We start from the raw sequence: 21,331 nt of genomic DNA, 5'->3' as shown, positions 1-21,331 counted from the left end.
AACAGAAACTGCAGACAGTTTACGTGCGCCTCTGAGACATATAAAAAATAACAAAAATAATGTTATTTATGCATGTTTTGTACCTTAAAACTTTTCATCCGCATTAACGTCTTTGCATTTACATACCGATAACTATATACACTGTCATATCAGTTTATTTTTCTGCCACAATTATAATATCAACATGATGTTCATCCGCTGTGCATATATCGACTCTTCAGCTGATATGTCACATTACCAGCTGTCCAATAGAGAATGCTACCGAGTTGGAAGTTGTGGGGTGGCGTTTGATGAGTGTCGAATCTGTGCGAATGTGAACATTGTAATTATAATGTAAACCTATTATTGTTAAACCGTAGGTAAGTCTGGTTATACCGATAATGGAGAATAAAAAAATGGTTTGCCCTGGGAATGGCATTTATGTGGTGCAAGGGGAGATGACAATACTCCTGACAGCTATGCGAAGAGGGGCTAGGTGGTCGTCACATTCATACCAGGTAAATATTATTTTATGTTCTGTTATGCAGCTAATATAATTTGTACATATGGGTCTGAGAGCTGTCGTACTGTTAATTGTCATAGCCTACTTACAATAACTATTGACAGCTTTTGTGGATCGTAACCAATTCGTTTTTATTCGTCTGTTTTGTTCCTTTCGAATAATAAGTGGTACACTGTTACAACAGGAAAAACTGCTGTGCCCAATGGCTTCACTTAATGAGCAGTGGCAATAGCTTAGTTGTCAGTGCTAACAAACAAGCAAAATTACATGAAATAACTGCAGAATTAAATATGGGTTACATGACGAATGGATCCATTAAGACAGTGCGTCGAAATTTGGTGTGGATGAACTATGGCAGCAGATGGCAGACAATAGTGCCTTTGAAATGACTGTACAACATTGCTTGCAGCACCTCTCCTGTTCTCGTGACCATATCGGTTTGACCCCAGACAACTGGAAAACCGTTGCCTGATTAGATGAGTACCAATTTCAGTTAGTAAGAGCTGATGGTAGGGTTAGAGTGTGGTGCAGACCCCACGGAGCCATGGACTCAGGTTACCAACAATGCACTGTGCAAGCTAATGGTGGCTCCATAATGGTGTGGGCTCCATTTACATGGAATGGTCTGGGTCCTTTGGTCCAACTGAAATGACTGGAAATTATGTTCAGCTACTTGGAGACGATTTGCAACCGGTTATGTACTTCATGTTCCCAAACAAAGATGGTTTTTTTATGGATGACAATGCACTAGGCCACAATTGGTTGCATTTGGTTTGAGGAACATTGTGGACAGTTTGAGCAAATGATTTTGCCACATATATCGCCTGACACGGGACATAAGAGAGGTTAGTTTATGCACAAAGTCCTACACCGGCAACACTGTCTCAATTATGGACTGTTATAGAGGCATGTGGCTCAATATTTCAGCATGGGAATTCCAACAATTTGTTGATTCCATGCCACTTGAGTTGTTGCACTACGTCAGGCAAAAAGTGGTCTAACACAATATTGGAATGTATCCCATGATTTTTGTCACCTCAATGTATGATTGATTGTATAACAGTAAAGCATATTTACAGGAATCAAGTAAAGTGTAGCCATAGTTAACGTGGTGCTGATATACATAGTGACCTACACTTATTGAGGCAAAGTTCAGTGTCAGATTTAAGAATTACCAGCTGAAATATCATAAGAAATGAGCAGCATATAAATTGGATGATAAAATATACAAATGCAACCACAGACTTAATAGGAATAAGAAGTTAGAATCTAGGAAACCTTGGATGACCCCATAAATATTGTAACTCATTGACAAAAGGAATGGGCTGAAAGAGAAAAGCCCTGCTCAGTATAAAGCAATTGAAAATAAGATAACAAGACAGTGTGCAGTTTTTTTTCTTTTTTTTTTTTTTAAAAGACTATTGAAAATGTATTTCGCAAACACTCTTCAGGTAGAAAATTTTGTCATGGTTCCACCTTAAGAATGCAGATTCCTCATTCTCCCCCCCCCCCCCCCGACCCCCCCTGAAGCCATGGGCAGTACTCCCATGAGAACCTCAACATGATACAGGAATTAATCTCTTTTTTTTTTTTTTTTTTTGCTAGAACCTAGCACTGTAGCAGATGGATGAAGAACTACACGGGCACTCCATCACTTGTGGGATCAATTTCGTATGTCATCATTGTCAAGACGTCCCAAATAACAAGTTAGACACTGGTGCATTCATCCTCATTTTGAGGGGGGATTCACTGTCAGAGGTTGTCAAAATCATGTTACCAGTGTGATGTGAAGTCATGTTACCCAATCAGATGTGGTGTTTTAAATGCCAGTACTTTGAGCATATGTTTTTTCAGCATGCATACAACCCAAGTTTTGGAGGCTAGCGTGCCACATAAGGAAAATTCATCTACCTGTGTCAGTTGCAAGAATAACGCCCTCCCCAATCCCTGAAATGTTTTAACCTCCTCAGGGAATGCAAAATCCAGGAATTGGAGGTCACTTATGTTTCGAAGCTCAGAAATATGATGGTGATTTGCGTCCAGTCTCGGTGACATTTATTTTTGACACTACTGTGGCCAGGCGGTGAGTAGTACCTGGTCTATTTACTCTCTAAACGCCAACATCTTGTATCGCGCCAGTAAACTTGACAGGTGGGACAATAGGTCCTCCAGACTCTTGATTCTTGCAGGCTCATCTTTGAGAATCAGTCCCCTCATTTAGCCACAGAAACAGCTTTCTGCTCTGATATTCACCAATGACACAGCTCCCTATTGGGAACCAGCTCACTGGAAACTTAACAGACCAGAGGCCCAACACCAGCCATTGGCTGAGGGGGCGATGGATTTTGGGGTTCCAGGTATGCCTGCTCTTCTTCCATTCCTACACCCTTAATAGATAAGCTCTCATAAGAATCTCAGCTGCCAAAAGTTGTGAAAGAAAAGAAGGTGAAGACAAATAGTCTTGGGAGAAGGCTACTCTGGTGGATATTGCTATTCCTTTTTTTCAGAACTGCTACAACTAGTTTCCTCTTGTTGTGTGATCTGTATTTTGTTCTCCAAGAAAGTCTTCACTGATGACCATTCCCCAACTCTTTGAGGTTACCATACATAGTCAGAAATGTACTGGCCCTAGGAGATAAAAGTAAGGAATTGGTTCACACAAATCACATCAGTGAGAGGATACTCCTACATACTGTGTTTGAAGCTTTAGCAGTGCAAGTTCTAAAAAGCCCAGTGATCATCATGTGAAACGTTTATTTACCATCTGGCAGGATGCTTACTTACCTTGAAATGATCACCTTAAACTAAAAACTTGTCCCCCTCCCGTTTCTCCTACCTGTTGAATGTGCACAACCCCTGTAGGTAAGCACTACTTCATCTGGTAAGAACATTCTGATTGATCATCTTCATTCCAGTCTTGATCTGTGTCTCCTCAGTGACAGTTCTCCTACCCACTTCAGTACTGCCCATGGCACCTTTCATCTATCAACCTTAAATCTCCTCTGTCAGTCTTGTGGCTTTATCACAATGGTCTCTACACAGTGATATTTGTCGCATGACTACTTCCTGGTGATCTCATCACTTCCTTGTCATTGCCCGACTGATCTTCACATCAGATTCTTCAAAGAGAAAAGCAGCAGTTGTATACCTGTGCGGTCATCTTTGCCACCTCTGCACCAAGTTTGGATTAGACATCTCTAACATAATGATCTGTGTTTCTAGAACTGCTGTTTTCCTTTCTACATGCCATCTCTACCATTGGCAGCTACCATGGCGAACCAAAACATTGCAACTACTATTCAAGTTCATCGGAATACCCTGCAGTGTCTCAACCAACATCCTTCACAGACCAGTCTCCTCCCTTTTAAATGGCTTTGTGCTAGGGCTCACTGTCTAATTAAATGCAGTAAGAGGAAACACTTGGAGCAGTCTCCTCCTCCATCCTCGGTGTGGGCCAAGCTCTGTAGTACTGTAGGTCACCAAAGAGATACAACTATTCTAGGTATCTTACTAATGATGGTATATGTTCTGATGCATCAGTTCTTATTGAACAGCTTGTGACCCATTTGGTTGTGCATTTGGCATCCTCTGCTTATATCAGTACCCTTTGAATGTGTAAACAAGAAGTTGACAACATCTCCTTGCCTTTCACCCCTGTCACACTGAATTAAATAATGAACCTTTCTCTGATGGGGAACTGCTTTAGGCTCTTGAAACATCACACACTATGGCTCAAAGTCTTGATTCAATTCATAATCAGATGATCCAACATCTGAACATTACTCAAACATTCTGTCTATTCAGGATCTTCCACCGTATTTTCCCTTCACAATGGTGAGATAGTGTCGTCATCCCAATCCTTAAACCAGGCTAAAATCCAACATGTATCATCAGCTACCAACTGATCAGTGTCACCAACATACTCTGCAAACTGCAGGAAAGGTTTGTAGTTTGGTGATTATGCTGGGTTCTCAAATCTCGCAACCTTTTGTTCCCCCTATCAGTGTGGCATCTGAGAGGAGTGATCCACAACTAGCCATGTGGTTAGGTTGTAAACAGCAATCCAGTAGACTTTTTCTAACCACCACCACCACCTCATTGCATTCTTTCCGGCTCTACATAAGGCATATGACTCCTTAGTGCCATCACAGTTTATTTACCCTCTATGACAAAGGCTTTGAGGCACCCTACTGTTCTCTACAGGGTGACCAGTGAACGAGCACCCAATTTCAAAATTAAAAATCTGGAAAACTGAAGGTCAATAGATGAGTGCAACAAATGGTATGTTTATTGTGAAAGCTGTAAGAATTTTATACAAACTTTATACAGAAGTTTCAAAATATTTCAAAAAGCTGCCAACAGCTCAAGATGATAAGGTCCACCTTTGAAAGATGAAGGGAAGTTAGTGTACAGAAGGAACAGGTTGGAATCATCTGTTCCCTTGGACAACATGTTTTTCTTGTACTGGAATACCATAGGTTAGAACCCAGTCCTGCAGCAACAAGGCACAGTTGTCAAACATGGTGTAATATTACAAGGGGATGTAATGCAAAAACCATTGGCAAGCTGTTCTAAAAATTAGAATGGACAGACAGTGTGGCTGACAATCCAGTGGGGAATGTCGGCCCCTAGGCAAATTGTAGCTACTCCTGAAAATGTTGCCATGGTTTCTGGAATTATTCAGCAAAATCCAACAAAATCTATCTGAAGAATTGCAGTAGACTAGTTTGAAGCATTCCAGTATGCAGAAAATATCGAGATGGAGCTACACATTTCCATTCAAAATCCAGAGCCACCAGTCCATAACTGTATGATCTGTGTGACAGAGGGCTGACTTTGCATACCACATTTTCACAGTGATTGATAATGAAGCATTTGACATTGGCTGCATCTGGTTCACAGATGAAATATACTTCTACCCGAATGGAGTCGTGAGTAAACAGAATTAGTGACGTGGGATTACAAAAATCCTTATTTGTGAAGCAAAACCACAGTATTCTCCCAAAGTTTCTGTTTAGCCTGTAGTAGGCAGCAGAGGCATAATTGGCCCTTTTTTCATCTGAGAACTGATCACTAGTGAACATTAGATTGCAATTTTGGTACAATTTGTTGTGTAGCAGAATCAATACAGCACTGAGTGTTTCATACACAAGATGGGATCAGACCACATTACTCCAAACAGTCGTTTCTCTTTCTTGATGAATAATTTGGCAATTGATTCATAGTGCGGGATTATTGCAAATTTACTAGTGCAGGAATCATTTGACCTCTATTTGCCCAAACCAGCTCCTTGTGACTACTTTTGTGGGGCATATTGAAAGACACTGTCTGCTGGAACCACCCCACCATGTTGTGTGAGGTTGAATCGGCAGTCTGTTTGGCATCTGGGTCCATTTCTGTGGAGACAGTACAGGATGTGATGGCAATTTTCATTGTTTTTTTTTCTGCCACCTGCATATTGGACATTTAAAAAAGATCACAATTTGATTGCACTGACTGTTTGCACATGTTTAATTTAATTGTACATGCTGATAGTGTGTGAGCTTCACAGTGCCATCTGCTTGCAGCTTTTCGAACTAACTAAAAACTTATGCATAGCTTTCATATAAAATTCGTACAGCTATAACACAAACATACCTTTTTGAAGCATTCATGTATCTATCTTAGTTTTAGAGATATTTAATTTTGAAATTGGGGAGTCCTTCACTACACATCCTAAATTTGTCAGTTTTTATCCCATTTGAAGAGGCTCTGTATTGAGTGTTACTTTTCTCATCACTATCAGTGGACTAGTGATCTTTCAGACCAGTGGTCACCTCTGTGCTGTAAGATGACAACTTTTGTGTATGATATACCTATCAATCTGTAGCTTTGACTAAATGACAGTTTTAAGAAACCATCTGAATGGTGACCTTCATCTGGACCCCAGGCTATGGTGGGCTCCTGGGGAATGAACTCACTGATAGCTTGGCCAAACTGGCTACCAGTAAACAGTCTCTTGAGGCCAGTATTCTGGAAACTGACCTCTGATTGGTATTATGCCATCAAGTTTTAGGGATCTGTAATGTGGAACGGCTCACTCTGACTCCACCAAACAAAATATGGATGATAAAGGAGACTAGCCTCCATGCAGGCCTCTCCCAAGGACTCTCCTGTCCTTTGCCAGCTCCGCATCAGCCATACTTGTCTGACTCTTAATCGTCTCCATTGCAAGGACCCATTCCACTGTCATGGTTCCTGTTTGATGATGGTCCGTATTTTGCTGGACTGTCCCAACTGAGCAACCCACTGGTGGAATCTTAATCTCCCTGACTCATTACCCCTGTTTTAGGAGACAGTGCCTCAGCGACTGACTTAGTTTTATGTTTTATTCGTGAAGGGGGGCTTTTACCCCTCTCTTTAAGAAAGGGCCAGCTAATGTTATCGGCTCATTCTAGTGTTGGCAGAACACTGTTGCCTACTCTGCCCAGACCAGACTACAGTTTTTTGGGTTTGGTGGCCCAGCCCGGCCCACAACCTACCTGTTCTTCTACTCTTCCTCCACACCCCTTCCCCCTTTCATGTAGTCTTTTGTCTATGTGCTCTTCTCTTGCCCTGTCCATGTTGCTAATCTTTCCAAGGCAATTTGAGTGTGGTATTACTGGTAAGTGGCAGGAGTGGGGGACATTGTCCTATCATTGCACTCTGCTGTCAGGGCTTCCAGCTGCTTCCTATATGGGGCACTTCGCCTGCCTTTTTTCCTATGTCCACCTTTCTTCTCTTTTGTCCCTTATCTAGCCTTCGTTGGACTTTGGTAGACCTTGGGGTTTCCTTCAGCTGGGTTTTGCGCGGTAGGCCATCTCTGATGTGCAGTCATGTAGACCTGTCTTTTCAAGGAAAAAGGGTCTGATGACCTAGTAGTTTGGTCCCTTTAATCGTCCAGCCAACCAACCCACCAACCATCTGAATTGCCTCTACGTGGACTGTTTCTCATGGCTGTAAACCCACTAAATGCAAGTCATGCATTTCTGTTGTACGATGGTCCATTCTGACCCAGAACTTTATTTGGATATCCAGCTCTTGGGCATTGTTGCACATTCCTGATATTTGAGGCTCCTCTTGATTAAAAAGACTCATGGCTGCCTCATATACACTATCTAAAGACTAGCTACATGCAAAAGTTATACACTTTCTGCTTCCTTGTCCGCAACTCCTGGGGTGAAGCTCGTGCTACTCATATTTTCTGGGCCCTGGTCTTTTCCACATTCGACTACGGTTGCCATTTTTATGGCTCAGCGGCACCTACAGCTTTGAAGTTCTTGTACCCAGTCTTCATTGTGGAGCAAGACTGTCCACTGGCTGCTTCTAGACAAGTACTTAAGACAGTCTCCTTGCTGAAGCAGTGATCTTCCATCTTCACTTTCAGTGATACCAACTCTCGTTCACTTGCGCAATCACCATCTCGCAATTTCCTGATCATCAAACTTATCAAGTTATTTTTATGTACGAGGGTCGTAAGCCCGCTGTCACATGTCCTTGGATGGGATTACCACTTGGAATGCATCTGTCTAACCTAGTTAGGATGTGGTCCCCATGTTTTCTGCACCTCCCCTCCCCAGCCACCCTTGGTTAGGGGACAGATCAGGAGTTAGAACCAGTCTATTTCAAGGTCCTAAAGTTCGTTACCCCAATGACCTATCATAATCTGTTTCTCTTTATTTTTCAGGAGTAACATGATGCTACTATTTTTACACTAACAGCTCTAAAACCATGATTAAAATGGGATATGCGTTTACATCTCTCGCTGGTCAGGACCATCAATTGTTGTGGGAACGTGTAGTGTTATTAAGGTTCAGTTGATGTCTTTTAACAGAGCTCTCCTTTTTATTGAAAATATCCCCCTTGACAACATTTTAATTGGTGGTGCTTCAATCAGCAGTTTCCAGGCCATTGATTTGTCTCATCCTGTATGATATCTGCTGTTCATGACCTTCTCCTTGACCTTATTATGAGAAGGTGCTGCTCACCATATAACGGAGATGCTGAGCCACAGATAAGCACAACAAAAAGACTCTCACAATTAAAGATTTCAGCCATTAAGGCCTTTGTCAAAACACACACACACACACACACACACACACACACACACACAAAATGCAACTCGTCCACATGACTGCAGTCTCAGGCAACTGAAACCACACTGCGCCGAAAAAGGCCTATGAACATTTGTCCAGTTTTTGATCCATACGAAACTGGAGTGGGTTGAAGACTACACGCATCCATGAATGGATATGAAGACAGGTGTGAGTATTACTTATCGAAGTGCTGCATAGGTGCTGTGGTGGACAGAGTAGTGGTGGGACAGGTGACTGACCCACCCTACGAGGGGTGTGGGGGTTCTCCAACAGATGGCAGCACAGTGACATTGCACAGAGGCAACAGCTGCAAGCATATTCAGTGTGCAATCCTGAGTTGGATCAGCGAGAAGTCATGAGGACGTATGCATATAGTTCTTGAGTCTTGTTTAGTTGGGGAAGTTCCATTGTGTCCGTGTATACAAACACGTCACATACGTTCACCCATGCAGAATACACAGACATGTTGTTTGTGTACAGGTACTGTAATGGCAATACCCATGCTGCTGTGAGAGTATACCAGAGATGTTTCCCTGATTGACAAACCCCTCTGCGCCAGGGAATTTCCCAGAGTTTTTCAAACATTACGTGAATTTGGAACACATACCCAGTTTATGTGTAACTTCAGAACGTGAGGCTATCTAGTCAGTTGAGGAAACAGAACGCATTATCGCAATGGTGTCCCACCACCAGTACACAGTGCATTAATACTTACACCACACCCGTGTTTGAGACCATCGGTTTAGAAATGAATTATTAACAGTAACAGAATACTAAATGTATCTGAATCGTTACAGTTGTAAAAAGAGTAAAGGAACTGTCTGTTGTCTACTTTATGTGGTTGGCAGGTTGTGAAAGCCTTCGTTTTTTCATTTTGATGGTAAGATCAATGCAATTACACACAGTTTTAAAGCAGCTGAATGACTGTTATAACAGTGCAGATGTTAGAGCAGAAGAGGTGGTGTCATTGACATACTGTAGTTTTGTTTCCTGAGTAAGATTTTGTGAATGAAATGTTGCGAGATTGAAGAGACCTCCATCAAAACAAAACTTAATCTCCATGCTTTGGTTGTTTGTAGGTGATTCATACAGCATGGCAGCCATGTGCAATGCTAAGAGTGTTAGAGTGAGCACACAGCTTTGTTTCAATCACTGAGTGATTGAGAATGACTTGGATGCAGAGTCATGGTGAAGAACTTGCACAACCGTGCTATCGTGAAGAACTTGAACCAATTCCACATAATGTTCAGAACAACCGAAGTGTCTCAGTAGTTTCCACAAGACAGATTCACATACTGAATCAAAGGATTTTCCCAAGTCATTGAAAACTAAGTATAGAGGCTTCTGTTGCTCTCTTCATTTCTCATTGACTTGTCTGTCCCAGATCATAATATCTGTTATGCCTCTAGAGGCTCAGAAACCACATTGAGATTCAGGCAAAATGGTCTCTGAAATGAGTTGGTTGATTTAATAGAATTCGAAATTTTACCTGCAGTTGGCAGCAGCGATGTACAGTGGTAGTTCACACATGTACTGTGGTTGCCTTTCTTCAAGACAATGATGGTGGTAACATTCTTAAAGTAAACAGGGTCTTCTGGGGTTAAGAAATTAAGAGGACGAGTGTAAAAAGTATTGTCTTTGAGGGTACATCTCCATTTAGTATCAATTCCAGAGGGCTGTTATCAGGACCAAGAGTTTTTTGTGGTCTAGTTAAGTGAGTGCTTTGATAGTCTCTGTATGTGGGTGGAACTGCCATCCATGGTTATTGAGGTTGCTGAGTGACATTGTGAAGAAAGTCCTCAGCAACATTGGAGGCACAATTTAGAAGCTCAGAGAAATGTTCCTTCCAAAGTGTTAAGGTTTTTTCATAGTCAGTTAAAGTGGTGGAATTGTCAGCAGTCTTTAGTGTTCCTGACAAGGATCGAACTGGTCTGTATGTGTCCTTTGTCTGCACACAAGTTTTGCAGGTCATGGGCATCAGATAGTCTTTACAGTTCTTTGCTTTTTGTTGCCATCAGTTTTTCTTCATTTCCTTAATTTGTGCCTGCTTTTCCCTGTAACTTCCATGAAATGTAATTTTTTCACACTGGGAGAAGGATCTTGAAGGATAGATGGGCTTTCCCATTTGATATTGATAAGACACATAATTTCTTTGTTATTTTCATCAATCAAGTTTTGTCTTTTTTTCATTATAAAACCTATTTTTTCCTCAGACTCAAAAATTATTTTCTGAAGTGTGGCCTACTCCTCGTTTGCATAATTAGTACTGACTGGATGATGAACCAGCTTATTTGGGATTGATTTTCTGTAATATGTAGCAGTAAATTGAAAGTTAAGAAGTGTTGAATTTCCACTTGGGTGGGTTGTGGATGGATCTTTTTGGTTTGCAACAGATAGAGATTCTCAGCTGGCAAAAAGGAACTTATGATCTGTCCAGCAGTCATCGACATTTCTTGCAGTCCTGGTAACGAGGACTTCCATTTTATCACATTGCTTAGTGATGGTGTAATTGAGGATATGCCTGTGGTTTAAGTGAGGATGCATGCATCCAAGTGGTCTTGTAGTGGTTAGGTAAGCAGAACTGAGCGATAGTAATAGAGAGTTCACATTCAGAGCATAGGCCAACCATCACAGTGCTTTGTAATTGATTAACTTTAGCAGCTCTGGTTTTGAATTCATCATGTAATAACAGTTTATCTCTAGGTCGTACTTTGGTGATGGTTTAACCCAGCATCCAGGGTGGAAACATACGCAGAGATGTCATAAATTTGCCTTCAGAGAATGGGATTCTGAGACACACAATCATTTCACTGGCAACAGTTGGAGTTACCTCATGATCATTTACCAATGTGGACTTCACGGTGATTCTAGCACCATGGATGTGACACTCTCTTATCTTTTCCCTTTCAGAAAATGTCGTAACCTGAACTGAACTCTGTAATTTACCTTCGCTAGACAGTCTGGTGTCACTTAAGACAGTAATATCAATGTTAACTGAACTGAGGTCATGGGTGAAAAGCACTGTTCTTGTCTCAGGCCTCTTATCTTTCAGATCAAGTAAGGCTGGATCATGGGGCATTCCTATTATTAAAGTTTTTGTAATCTTCATGTTTCTACCACATCAGTGGTGACTCACTGGATGTGGCCTCCCCGCCAGCTGAGACACTACAGCTGTTTAGCCTATATTTTCTAAGGCCTTCCCCATTCAGTGTGGGCAGTGGTGATCCTAAATAGGTGTGTACAAACACAATTATAGGCCCAAATTCCTGAGTATCAGTGGGGTCTGAGAGACAGCCATTGTTATTCCATTGCCATTGGACTTGAGATGAAGGTATGACAGCAAGAAAAACAGCTACATGTGGGATTCTGTTTAAGATGGATCTCAGCGTGCAACAATGTGACACATACACTATGATCTTGGAACTGTACTCCGCTGCTGAAATGAAATGTAATGGGATGTGCAATTTCTAGTACTTTGACTTCAATAGACTTCTGTAGACCTGAAATACCATTGAGTTAAGCCTTCACAGCCAGTCCATCTGACATGATCTCGTCCACCTCCACGACACCCCTCCCTTCTCTCACTCCAGGGGCTCACTGCTCTTTGGTGAGAACGTGCTTGGCTACCATTGGGATCCCAACCTTTGCAGCACTACTTCCTCTTTCTGTGCTGCCAACCTACATGTCGATTCTCTTAAGTCTTCTGACTTTCCATCAGATGGTCCTTTTGGTGCAGTCCCTGCTTGGACTTAATTAATAATTTTGGTCTTGATTTCCAGTTTCACTCCCGGCACTATCTTCACCTTACATTAACGATTATTTGGTCCCCATTATTGGGTTTGACCGGCCAACTTTCCCAAATTTTACAGAAGTGTGTGTCATGCAGGGGAGGTTGCCCACTGTGGTGTATTCTCTGCATCTATGCCCTTTAACCCTGGTACCCTTCCTTCCTGTTGTTCTAGTATGCTCAGAACCCAGCACAGTAGCAGTCCTGTTTTGTGGGAGGGGGGAGAGGATGTCATCAAGTAATTGCACGGTGGTAGCTCCTGACCACAAAGGGATCACACTGTTAGTGCCTGTGCTGCACACTCACCATGTACTCCATGGAGTATGTGCCCGTCATTACTGGGTAATGGGGACTCCCAGCAATGGATTACTGGCCTGGTAGCCATTGCTGTAGCTGGGTGGCACCCATGGGGAGAACCCCCATTTGGAGTGGATGGCACTATGGCAGATAGTTTGAACATGAAGCAACTTAAACTTTCTCCTGCTGTAGTCACACGGTCCTAGTAGTCTCTTCGAATGGAAAGGCCTCGTATGATGCAATGAAGTACAATCTCAACATGTTCCCTTCCCTGGCCATACCATGGGAGGAATGCAGGATTAGGTGACAAGGAGGAAAAGTCCTCTTCTCCCCCATTATGAGGTAGACTCTATGAAACATCAAAAGCATTGAGATTCATCCTAATATTTGACCACTTCTCATTGCTCTAAGAGATCAATCAGTTTAGTCCAAAGTATGTGCATCTCACTTAATAGCATCTCATGTAACAGGTGAGTCGAGGGGAAGAATGGTGGAGAGAGCAGACAAGTATCCTTATGTCTGTATTATTGTTCAAATCACTGTGACAAAATTTGGATGTTTTAGTGTGATACAGTCTTTTTGTGACAATACAGACTGCCTCCACATTACTGCAGGTAAACAGACAGATGCACAGGATAGGACATTGCACTCCTGTACAAATTTCTGATGAGAGATGCCTGACTGACATAACAGGGCTCCATTTTATCACAGGTTGACATCCATCACACAAGAATACCTACTGCATCTGTCCGAACAGTGTTCTGTTTCTAAGTGGGATGCATTGCCTCACGTCATTAATGTACTAGTACTGGCCTTCAGCATCTGCCAACATGTACTGTGACTTACCGGTCTAAATAAACTTCCTTTGTTTAGAGCGTCCAACAGTAGTGTTTCTATGCCTATGCTAATCTCCACAACATGTGGCACTTAATGCACAAAGGTAAAGTTTTGTGCAGGTGGATAAAGAAAAATGAATAAGAAATTAAAATTTTGTTGGCTGTTTTGTTTTAAAAACATTGTGATATGGTGTCAGCCTTTCCCTTGAACACTATAGCTGCATCGGCTTCCTGTATTTTACTTCTCTGAGTAGGAAAAAATAAATATAGAACTATGGATTTTTTTCAGGATGAAGGACATGATAAACTTATCAGAAGCTTCACTGATGTAAAAGAAGTTCTTAATCAGCTTGGTGACCTAAGGGACTTGGATCCTAACCATTATCTGGGTAAGCTGGCTGTTTATTGAATGCTTTTGTATCCATACTCTTTGTAATGTAAAAGACACAAAAAAGTCATTAGCTTCAGTAAAAAAAAGGAGCAGTTTGGCTTTTGAAATGGATGTAACCAAATGGACCACTTGCAAGTAATGGACAAAATTGTAGAAAGTAGTAATGTGTATTAATACTTCGCCCTGCAAAAGATTTTTACTCAATTTCAACAAAATTTGTATCTACAGTATTTGTGAAGAAAAGAGGTAATTCAGCCTTCGTTATTGTAATAAAAAAATTAGGTATTAGTGAGAAACTGAAAGAAGTTGGGCAGGAAGATTCCGCATTGCAATGGATGTGTGTTAGTTGAGCATATCTTAACCATCATCTTGTTGATCATATTATGCCATTTGCCTCTGGCACAGGTAGCCTTAAGTTGCAAATGGAAAACATAATTAACTAATTTTAAAAGTCGGCTTGAAAACCAAATGTAATAAAACTGCACTAATGTATATTCAGTACATTGAAAATGCAGTAACATAAGTTAAGAATGAAGTCATAATTTCTGTTGATGAATTTTTGCATTTAAGGTATTTGAAGATGGTGATGGGACAACAAAAGAAATACAGAGAATAGTGTAAATACCCTGCAATGCTTTTGGTAAACTAAAGATATTTCTAAACTTGACTATAAGATTTACAATCATTGTGTATTGTCAGTTTTCACTTAAGACACTGAGATAGACTTCCATCATGAAAACTGTTCAAAAACTGAGGGTTGCTGGAGAACTAGCACTTCTTGAAAATTACTAGGAGAGACGGGAATACTAATAAATGGATTAAGGAATAAACTAGAGGTGAAGACATTTTTGTCCTCCCCCCCCCCCCCCCTCTCTCTCTCTCTCTCTCTCTCTCTCTCTCTCTCTCTCTCTCTCTCTCTCTCTCTCTCTCTCTCACACACACACACACACACACACACACACACACAGTAAGTAAGTAAAAATTTATTATTTGCTATTCTTCCTGTAGCCATGTTTCTGTCTATAGTGTAGATGATGAAAAACCCAAATTTTGTCTTATGTCACCAACATGTTTATTTTAGATGTATGTGAGGAAGACAAATTTTGATTAGTGTTCTTTCAGAAGTTTACTTGTAAACTTCCATGTGTTCATGTTGGTGAACAGACCCAAGAGTTTTCTAAATGACCACATTGGCAGCAGAAGAATTACACTTAATTAGGATTTTTTCTGTGCCCCTCGTGCACCCACCTTCCTCACAACTAAACTTTTGTGCTACCTTCTGTCATTCTTTCTGACAATTATTACTGTTATGCACAGTGTTCATGAACGGACTGTGTGAGTAATTGTACCGCTTATAATACAGTTATTCACTGTCCTAAAAGTTTGATTTTCTTAACTTGCTGCATCAATTAAGAGTACACAGTGCTCAGAATAGGAATGGTTCAATGTTTCCACAAGGATTGATCACCACCTCGTTTTCAGTTGCTATTCTATAGAACATTATTTCCGTGTATGTTATGAATTTTACAGTCATGTAGTTCTAACTTAATGGAAATCTATGAAAATCTCTGTATACCCATTTCATTTGATACTCACTGAGATCCACATGTGTCTGAAGTAATAGGGTTATCACATTTTGTGTGTCTTTTGTGAGCAGTTTTTGCATGACTTACTGATAGATCAATGAAAAACTTCCTATATGTTACTGCATCTTCTTTCTCTTTCTGTGTATGCTAACTGTTGTAAAAACTTTTGCCATTGCACGGCAGGTTATTGAAGTTTCACATATTAGCAGAATAAAAACCATAAATCAAACAACTATTGATGAAGTGGTAGTTTGCAGACAAGATTTTTTGTAGTGTTGCCCATGCTATCTTTCTCATTGTCAAAGTTGTGTGTTGCCAGTGTTAAATTATTAAGTAATCTGTACGTACAATAATATGTAATCCTAAAAATGTAAAAGATGTTTCCCTGACAGCATTTTGATAATCATGATCACAACAAGAAATTAAAAAGCATTAGAGATTGAAGGCAGTGAGAAATAAATACAGGTTGATGGATGGATGAAATGTAATAGTGAAACTGAAACACTTTTCTGGAGACCATGCAGAGAGCCTCTTTAAATTGAGAAACATGGTTAAAACAGTAGTTGTAGATTACATATACTAGCTTCAGTCCTGACTGAGCTTTCTCTGTTGTATGATGTATAGTAATTTCATTACAGGCCCATTTCTGGAGGTGATTCGTTCTGAGGAGACAACTGGTCCAGTTACTAGCTTAGCACTTTCATCGGTGAATAAGTTTTTGTCTTATGGCCTGATAGGTAAGCAACGCTTCAAATAATTATTTGATACTGAAAGTTTCCTAACTTTTTCTATTTTTTTGGATATTGTTTAGCATGCTAAATAACTTCTATAATGGGCAGCGAAAAAGTTTCCATTCAGAGGCCTATACTAACCCCTTGCCTAAGTGTTGGTGCTTATATATCCACATCGGGTCACTGTTGGTTGCATATACTCTGCAAAAATGCTGTCAAATGGAAACTTTTCAGTTGCCTCTTGTGTAATGTTGTTGCTTCATTTAACAGCAAATAGTGAAAGTCAGTGCATTTGGTATTACAGGAATGATTTACCTTGATTGCACTATAGAAGAGATGATTAAATAATTTTTTTAAATAATATATAGGTATTGTGTGTTTTGGTGTTGCATATTTAAAGGTGAGCGTATATGATACCATCTATGGTAATGGATTTGTTATTTTTTTAAACAAAAATCGAATTAAATGTGTATATAAAATGTCCCTGTATTCATATTTTCTTTCTTTGATTGGAAATACTATTAATTTTTCTGCTTCCTACATTTCAAATCTCACAGTTGTCTGTTCACCTTCAGTCAGTCTTTTTTTATGTATTTTTCTGGACAGTACTCATAATATATTTAGGAGTCTCATTTTCCTCCATTCTCCTAATATGGCTGTACCATTCCTGATTTGTCTGTCTTCATACAATTTATTTAGGTGTCAGTAATAATAGTGTTCAGTTTGATTTGAGGATCCTGAGATTAGGCAGATGGTTGTGTGAACACGAAGTAACCATGAGGATAGTTAATTTAAATATAAATAATTGTAAAATAATAACATATTTGTATAAATTTAAGGTGGTTAAAGGATAAGTTGTAAACGTATATTGGTAGAAATAATTAGATTGGCAGATGTACGTTGATAATGGTGACTGTACCTGTACTTAAACACTTTCATGTCCTCTGTGGACTGTTAGTTACAGATATTTTTGACTATTTATTGTGCTGTCTGTCAAAAGGGTTATCCATCTCAGCTCAGTTTAATGTAAAAATTTGAAGAATTTCAGGAAGCACGCATCTGACGCATAACAGGTGACTGGATAATGCGTAATTCCCAGCTCCGTGTTGACAGGTAGGGTTTGAATGTATCCCACGTATCCCCTGGTACAGGCCAGGCCCAGGGAGGGGTGATTGTCTGAGGTGCTACCTTCCCAAATTGCTGATTGGTCCCACTGTCACGTGTTTGGGAGGTGTGAACAATCACCTAATGCAGGTGAGACCCCTCTGAGGCCCTCCCCCTCGCCCCCTCCCTGTTGGAAGGAGCATGCCATTGGAGACTCCAGCAATCATGTGGGATTTTCTCTCAATGACCCAATCGTCATCTTTGCAGTCAATGTCTACCAAGCATAAACAGAATGAAGCTCCCGATTCAAAGACCCTCACAGCTGCACCACGGTTTCTCGTGGTTTCACATACTGAAGGAGGTCAGTCCTTTGCAGTGGTAAATCCATTTCTTATTCAAAAAGGTGCTGATGCAGTTGCTCATCCTGTGAAATCCTGCTCTCGTTTATGCAATGTCAATTTGCTTTTGCAGACTACTTCTGTGTCTCAAGTACAACTGCTTGCCGCTTTGCTCATCCACAGCTATCATGTTTGTGTCTAGGCCCATTGAACTCTTGAATTCTTCTCTTCATGTTATTTACACTAGGCTGCATGATGGTCTGACTGAGGCAGAAATCCAAACATACCTCTCTGATCAGGGTGTCATTGCCATCTGTCAGGTGGTCAAAAAGGTAGATGCATCCTTAGTGCCCACATGTACACTTTTTCTCTTGTTTGATAGTGGTGCTTATGTCCAAGGTCAAAGCAGGCTATGAAGTTATCACAGTCTAACCATACATTCCAAACCTGATTCACTACTATGCCCGTCCAAATGTGTAACATGTGGTAGGGATGCACACAAGAGTGATACCGCCTCCTCCCCACTGTTTCAACTGCAATGGCGACCATACTGCATCCTCTTTAGCTTGTCTCTTGTCTCTTGATGAGCAGGCTGTCCAGGAGATCTGGGTAGGAGAAAAAAAGCCTTACACGGTCAGTTGGTAGTTGCAAATTCTGCGTTTTACGATCTGGCACATTCAATACTGTTCTTGCTACATCTTGTTCTGTGAAGGACATGACCACACAGACATGCAACCTCAAATTCAGCACTGCCATTGTCAAATCGCCCACTGTCATGGTGGCATCACCTTCTCCTTGCCCAGCTGTGCAACAAACAACAAACATTCGCCTCCTGGGACGAAGTCACGTGCTACACAACTGGCAGGCTGGAAAGGACAGAAGGAATACTCCTGCAAAGACTTCCTACATCTCTCCAGCCAACAAACATCTTCTCAGCCAACAAGAAAGGCTCCAAGAAGTCAAACAAAGGGAAACGGTCTTCTCGTTAGCCGACTCGAAGATCCTCTTCAATTTTGTCACCATGTGATTTCCTCACCTGGCCGACCTCCTGTGTCACTGGAGCGCACCGCCAACGGTTTCTATGCCCTGGATTCCACAGATCGACAGATGGAGAGTCCCAACACCTCTGTAGATCTCATGGAACAGGATCCTCCAGCCTCTTTGTCCTATAGAAGTGAGTTTTTGAAGCCTGGCACTCAGCAGTCACTGAGGTGACACCCCTTCATTTTTTCCCCTCCCCCCTTTCCTTGTTATGACTATCCTTAAATGGAACATTTGTGGTGTTCAATCAAAGAAAGAAAGCTGCTTAGAATCGCAGTGTCCACTTGTTCTTTGCCTCCTGGAAACAAAATTGTGTCCTCATGACCACTTTGAGCTCCCGCATTTCTTTCCCGTCCATTTTGACCTTCCCTCCGAGGACAGTGTTCCACCTCATGGGGAAGTCATGCTGTTCATACGGGGTGATGTTCATAGTCAGCCCATCTCCCTGACTACCCGCCTTCAAGCTGTTGCAGTTCGCCCTTTCCTTCTTCACTTGACCTTTTCCCTTTGTACAGTTTACATCCCTCCATCATTCTATGTCACCAGGGCAGACTTCCTCCAGCTTATTGGGCAGCTACCTAACCCCTTTCTGCTGCTCAGTGACACCAATGCGCATTATCCCCTATGGGGTTCTCCCAGAGCCTTTCAGATAGGTGTCCTCTTGGCTGACCTTCTCAATCAATTTAACCTCCTCTGCCATAACACAGGAACACCCATGTTTCTTTCAGACTCCAGCACTCCTATTCCCATTTGGACCTATCCTTCTGCACTGCGCAGCTTGCCCATTGTCTCGAATGGTCCATTCTCTCCGACACGTACTTGAGCGAGGTTTTGCACGTGCTATCTGTTTGCTGACTCCTACCTCACCCCAGTGCACACCCAAGTGGCAGCTTGTTAAAGCTGACTGGAGGCTTTACTCCTCCCTGGCGACCTTCAAAGAACAACATTTACCCAGTTGTGATGACCAGGTAGAATATTTTACAAACGTTATCCTTACTGACGCAGAACATTCTATTCCTCTCACTTTCTCTTCACTGTGCTGTGTCTCGGTCCGTTCCTCACATGTCCACTTTACCACGCTGTGTCACTATGCTTTGGTGGACTGAGGTGTGCTGCGATGCAATTCACGTACGGAAACATGCTCTCCAAATTTTTAACCATCATCTTAAACAATGGCAAACTGCATTCATTATAAACACTTGCATGCACAGTGTTGTCGCATTCTTCGGGACTATGAAGGAGCTAGAGGGAGCTAGATCATGCTCTCACTTCATCCCGGCCCTCTGCCACAGTGCCAGACAATGTTCACAATCAGATGTTGCAGCACCATTGGCTTGCTTTCTCCTTCGTATGTACAACCACATCTGGGCAGAGTGCACATTTCCCAGATGCTGGTGTGCAGCCACTGTCATACCCATACCTAAGCCCGGTAAGGACAAACCCCTTCCTTGTAGCTAAAACCCCATTTCTCTCACCAGCTGTTTGCAAGGTGATGGAACGTATGAATCATTCCGACTGGTGTGATGGCTTGAGTCTCGCAATTTACTGACAGCCACACATTGTGGATTTTGAGCACACCGTTCTGCAGTTGGCCATCTCGTCACTTTGTCCACCCATGTCATGAATGGTTTTCTGCAGAAATCCCAGACTGTGGCTGTGTTTTTGGATCTGGAGAAAGCCTAAGACACCTGGTGGAGGACTAGTATCCTCTGTATTCTCTACAAGAGTTATGTCCTAAGTGTCGCTATCGCCATTAACCTTATGATGGCCTGTCTTGCACCGGGCATCTCCGGCTCCCTTTTTGTTGACAATTTTGCTACCTGTTGCAGTTATCACGGACTTGCTCATTGAGCAGCATCTTCAGCAATGTCTTGATCGTCTTCACTCATGGAGCATTGCCAATGGCTTTCGTTTTTCCACTGACAAAACCATTTGTATGGATTTCTGGTGGTGCAATTGGTTTCATGCACCATATTTAGATCTTGGGCCTGTTGCTCCTCCATTCGTTCAAACTACAAAATTCCTGGGACTCATGCCTGATAGGCAACTTTCTTGGTCCTCCCACATGTCTTAGTTGGCAGCCTGCTGTATGTGGTCCCTCATGTCCTGTGTGTCCTCAGTGGAACTATCTGGGGAGCAGATCGAACCATCCTTCTCTGTTTGTACCTGTCCCTTGTCTGTTTGAATCTAGACTATGGGCGTTTTGTTTATGCATCTGCATGTCCATTCCTCTTACGCCGTCTCAGTACTATCCACCATTGTGGCATCCATTTGGCCACTGACGCCTGTTCACTATCCCGGTTGAGAGTCTGTATGTGGACACTGCCGAGCTACTGCGGTCCTACCGGTGTGACTTTCTCCTCAGCAGATATGCACGCTGTTTGACTGCCTTCCATGGCCATCCATCCTATGCATCCTGCTTCGATGACTCCTTTGATCGCCAGCAGGGGGCGTGTCCAGTCCCTCTTCTCTGTTAACTTCTGGAGTTTACTTTCGGCTCTTGCTCTGGCAGCTTAACTTTACGCTACCTGCAGCTTTCCTGGTGGGTGTGAACCCTTCGCCACCTTGGCTTCATGTGGTGGGCCATGTTCACCTTGGCCTCCA

General features: G+C 41.9%; 1 protein-coding gene across 3 annotated transcripts in view; it reads left to right on the top strand.

Annotated features, from left to right (window-relative positions):
- Positions 1-234: 234 nt before the first annotated feature.
- LOC126162642 (Golgi-specific brefeldin A-resistance guanine nucleotide exchange factor 1) overlaps positions 235-21,331 on the top strand; it is a 320,165-nt gene continuing 299,068 nt past the window's right edge. For 2 of the 3 annotated variants that reach the window (XM_049919277.1, XM_049919276.1), the window contains exons 1-3: positions 236-497; positions 13,826-13,925; positions 16,152-16,250. In XM_049919277.1, coding sequence (XP_049775234.1) covers positions 381-497; positions 13,826-13,925; positions 16,152-16,250 — 316 coding nt within the window. In that variant the 5' untranslated portion in view covers positions 236-380. Of the gene's footprint in view, positions 498-13,825; positions 13,926-16,151; positions 16,251-21,331 lie in introns of all 3 variants that reach the window. The other variant, XM_049919278.1, reaches the window with a different exon arrangement.

This window comes from Schistocerca cancellata, chromosome 2 (genome assembly GCF_023864275.1).
Source record: "Schistocerca cancellata isolate TAMUIC-IGC-003103 chromosome 2, iqSchCanc2.1, whole genome shotgun sequence".
In the NCBI taxonomy this organism is placed as follows: domain Eukaryota; kingdom Metazoa; phylum Arthropoda; class Insecta; order Orthoptera; family Acrididae; genus Schistocerca; species Schistocerca cancellata.
The sequence above is the reverse complement of the archived record's forward strand: the minus strand, read 5'-3'. Positions and strand labels throughout refer to the sequence as shown.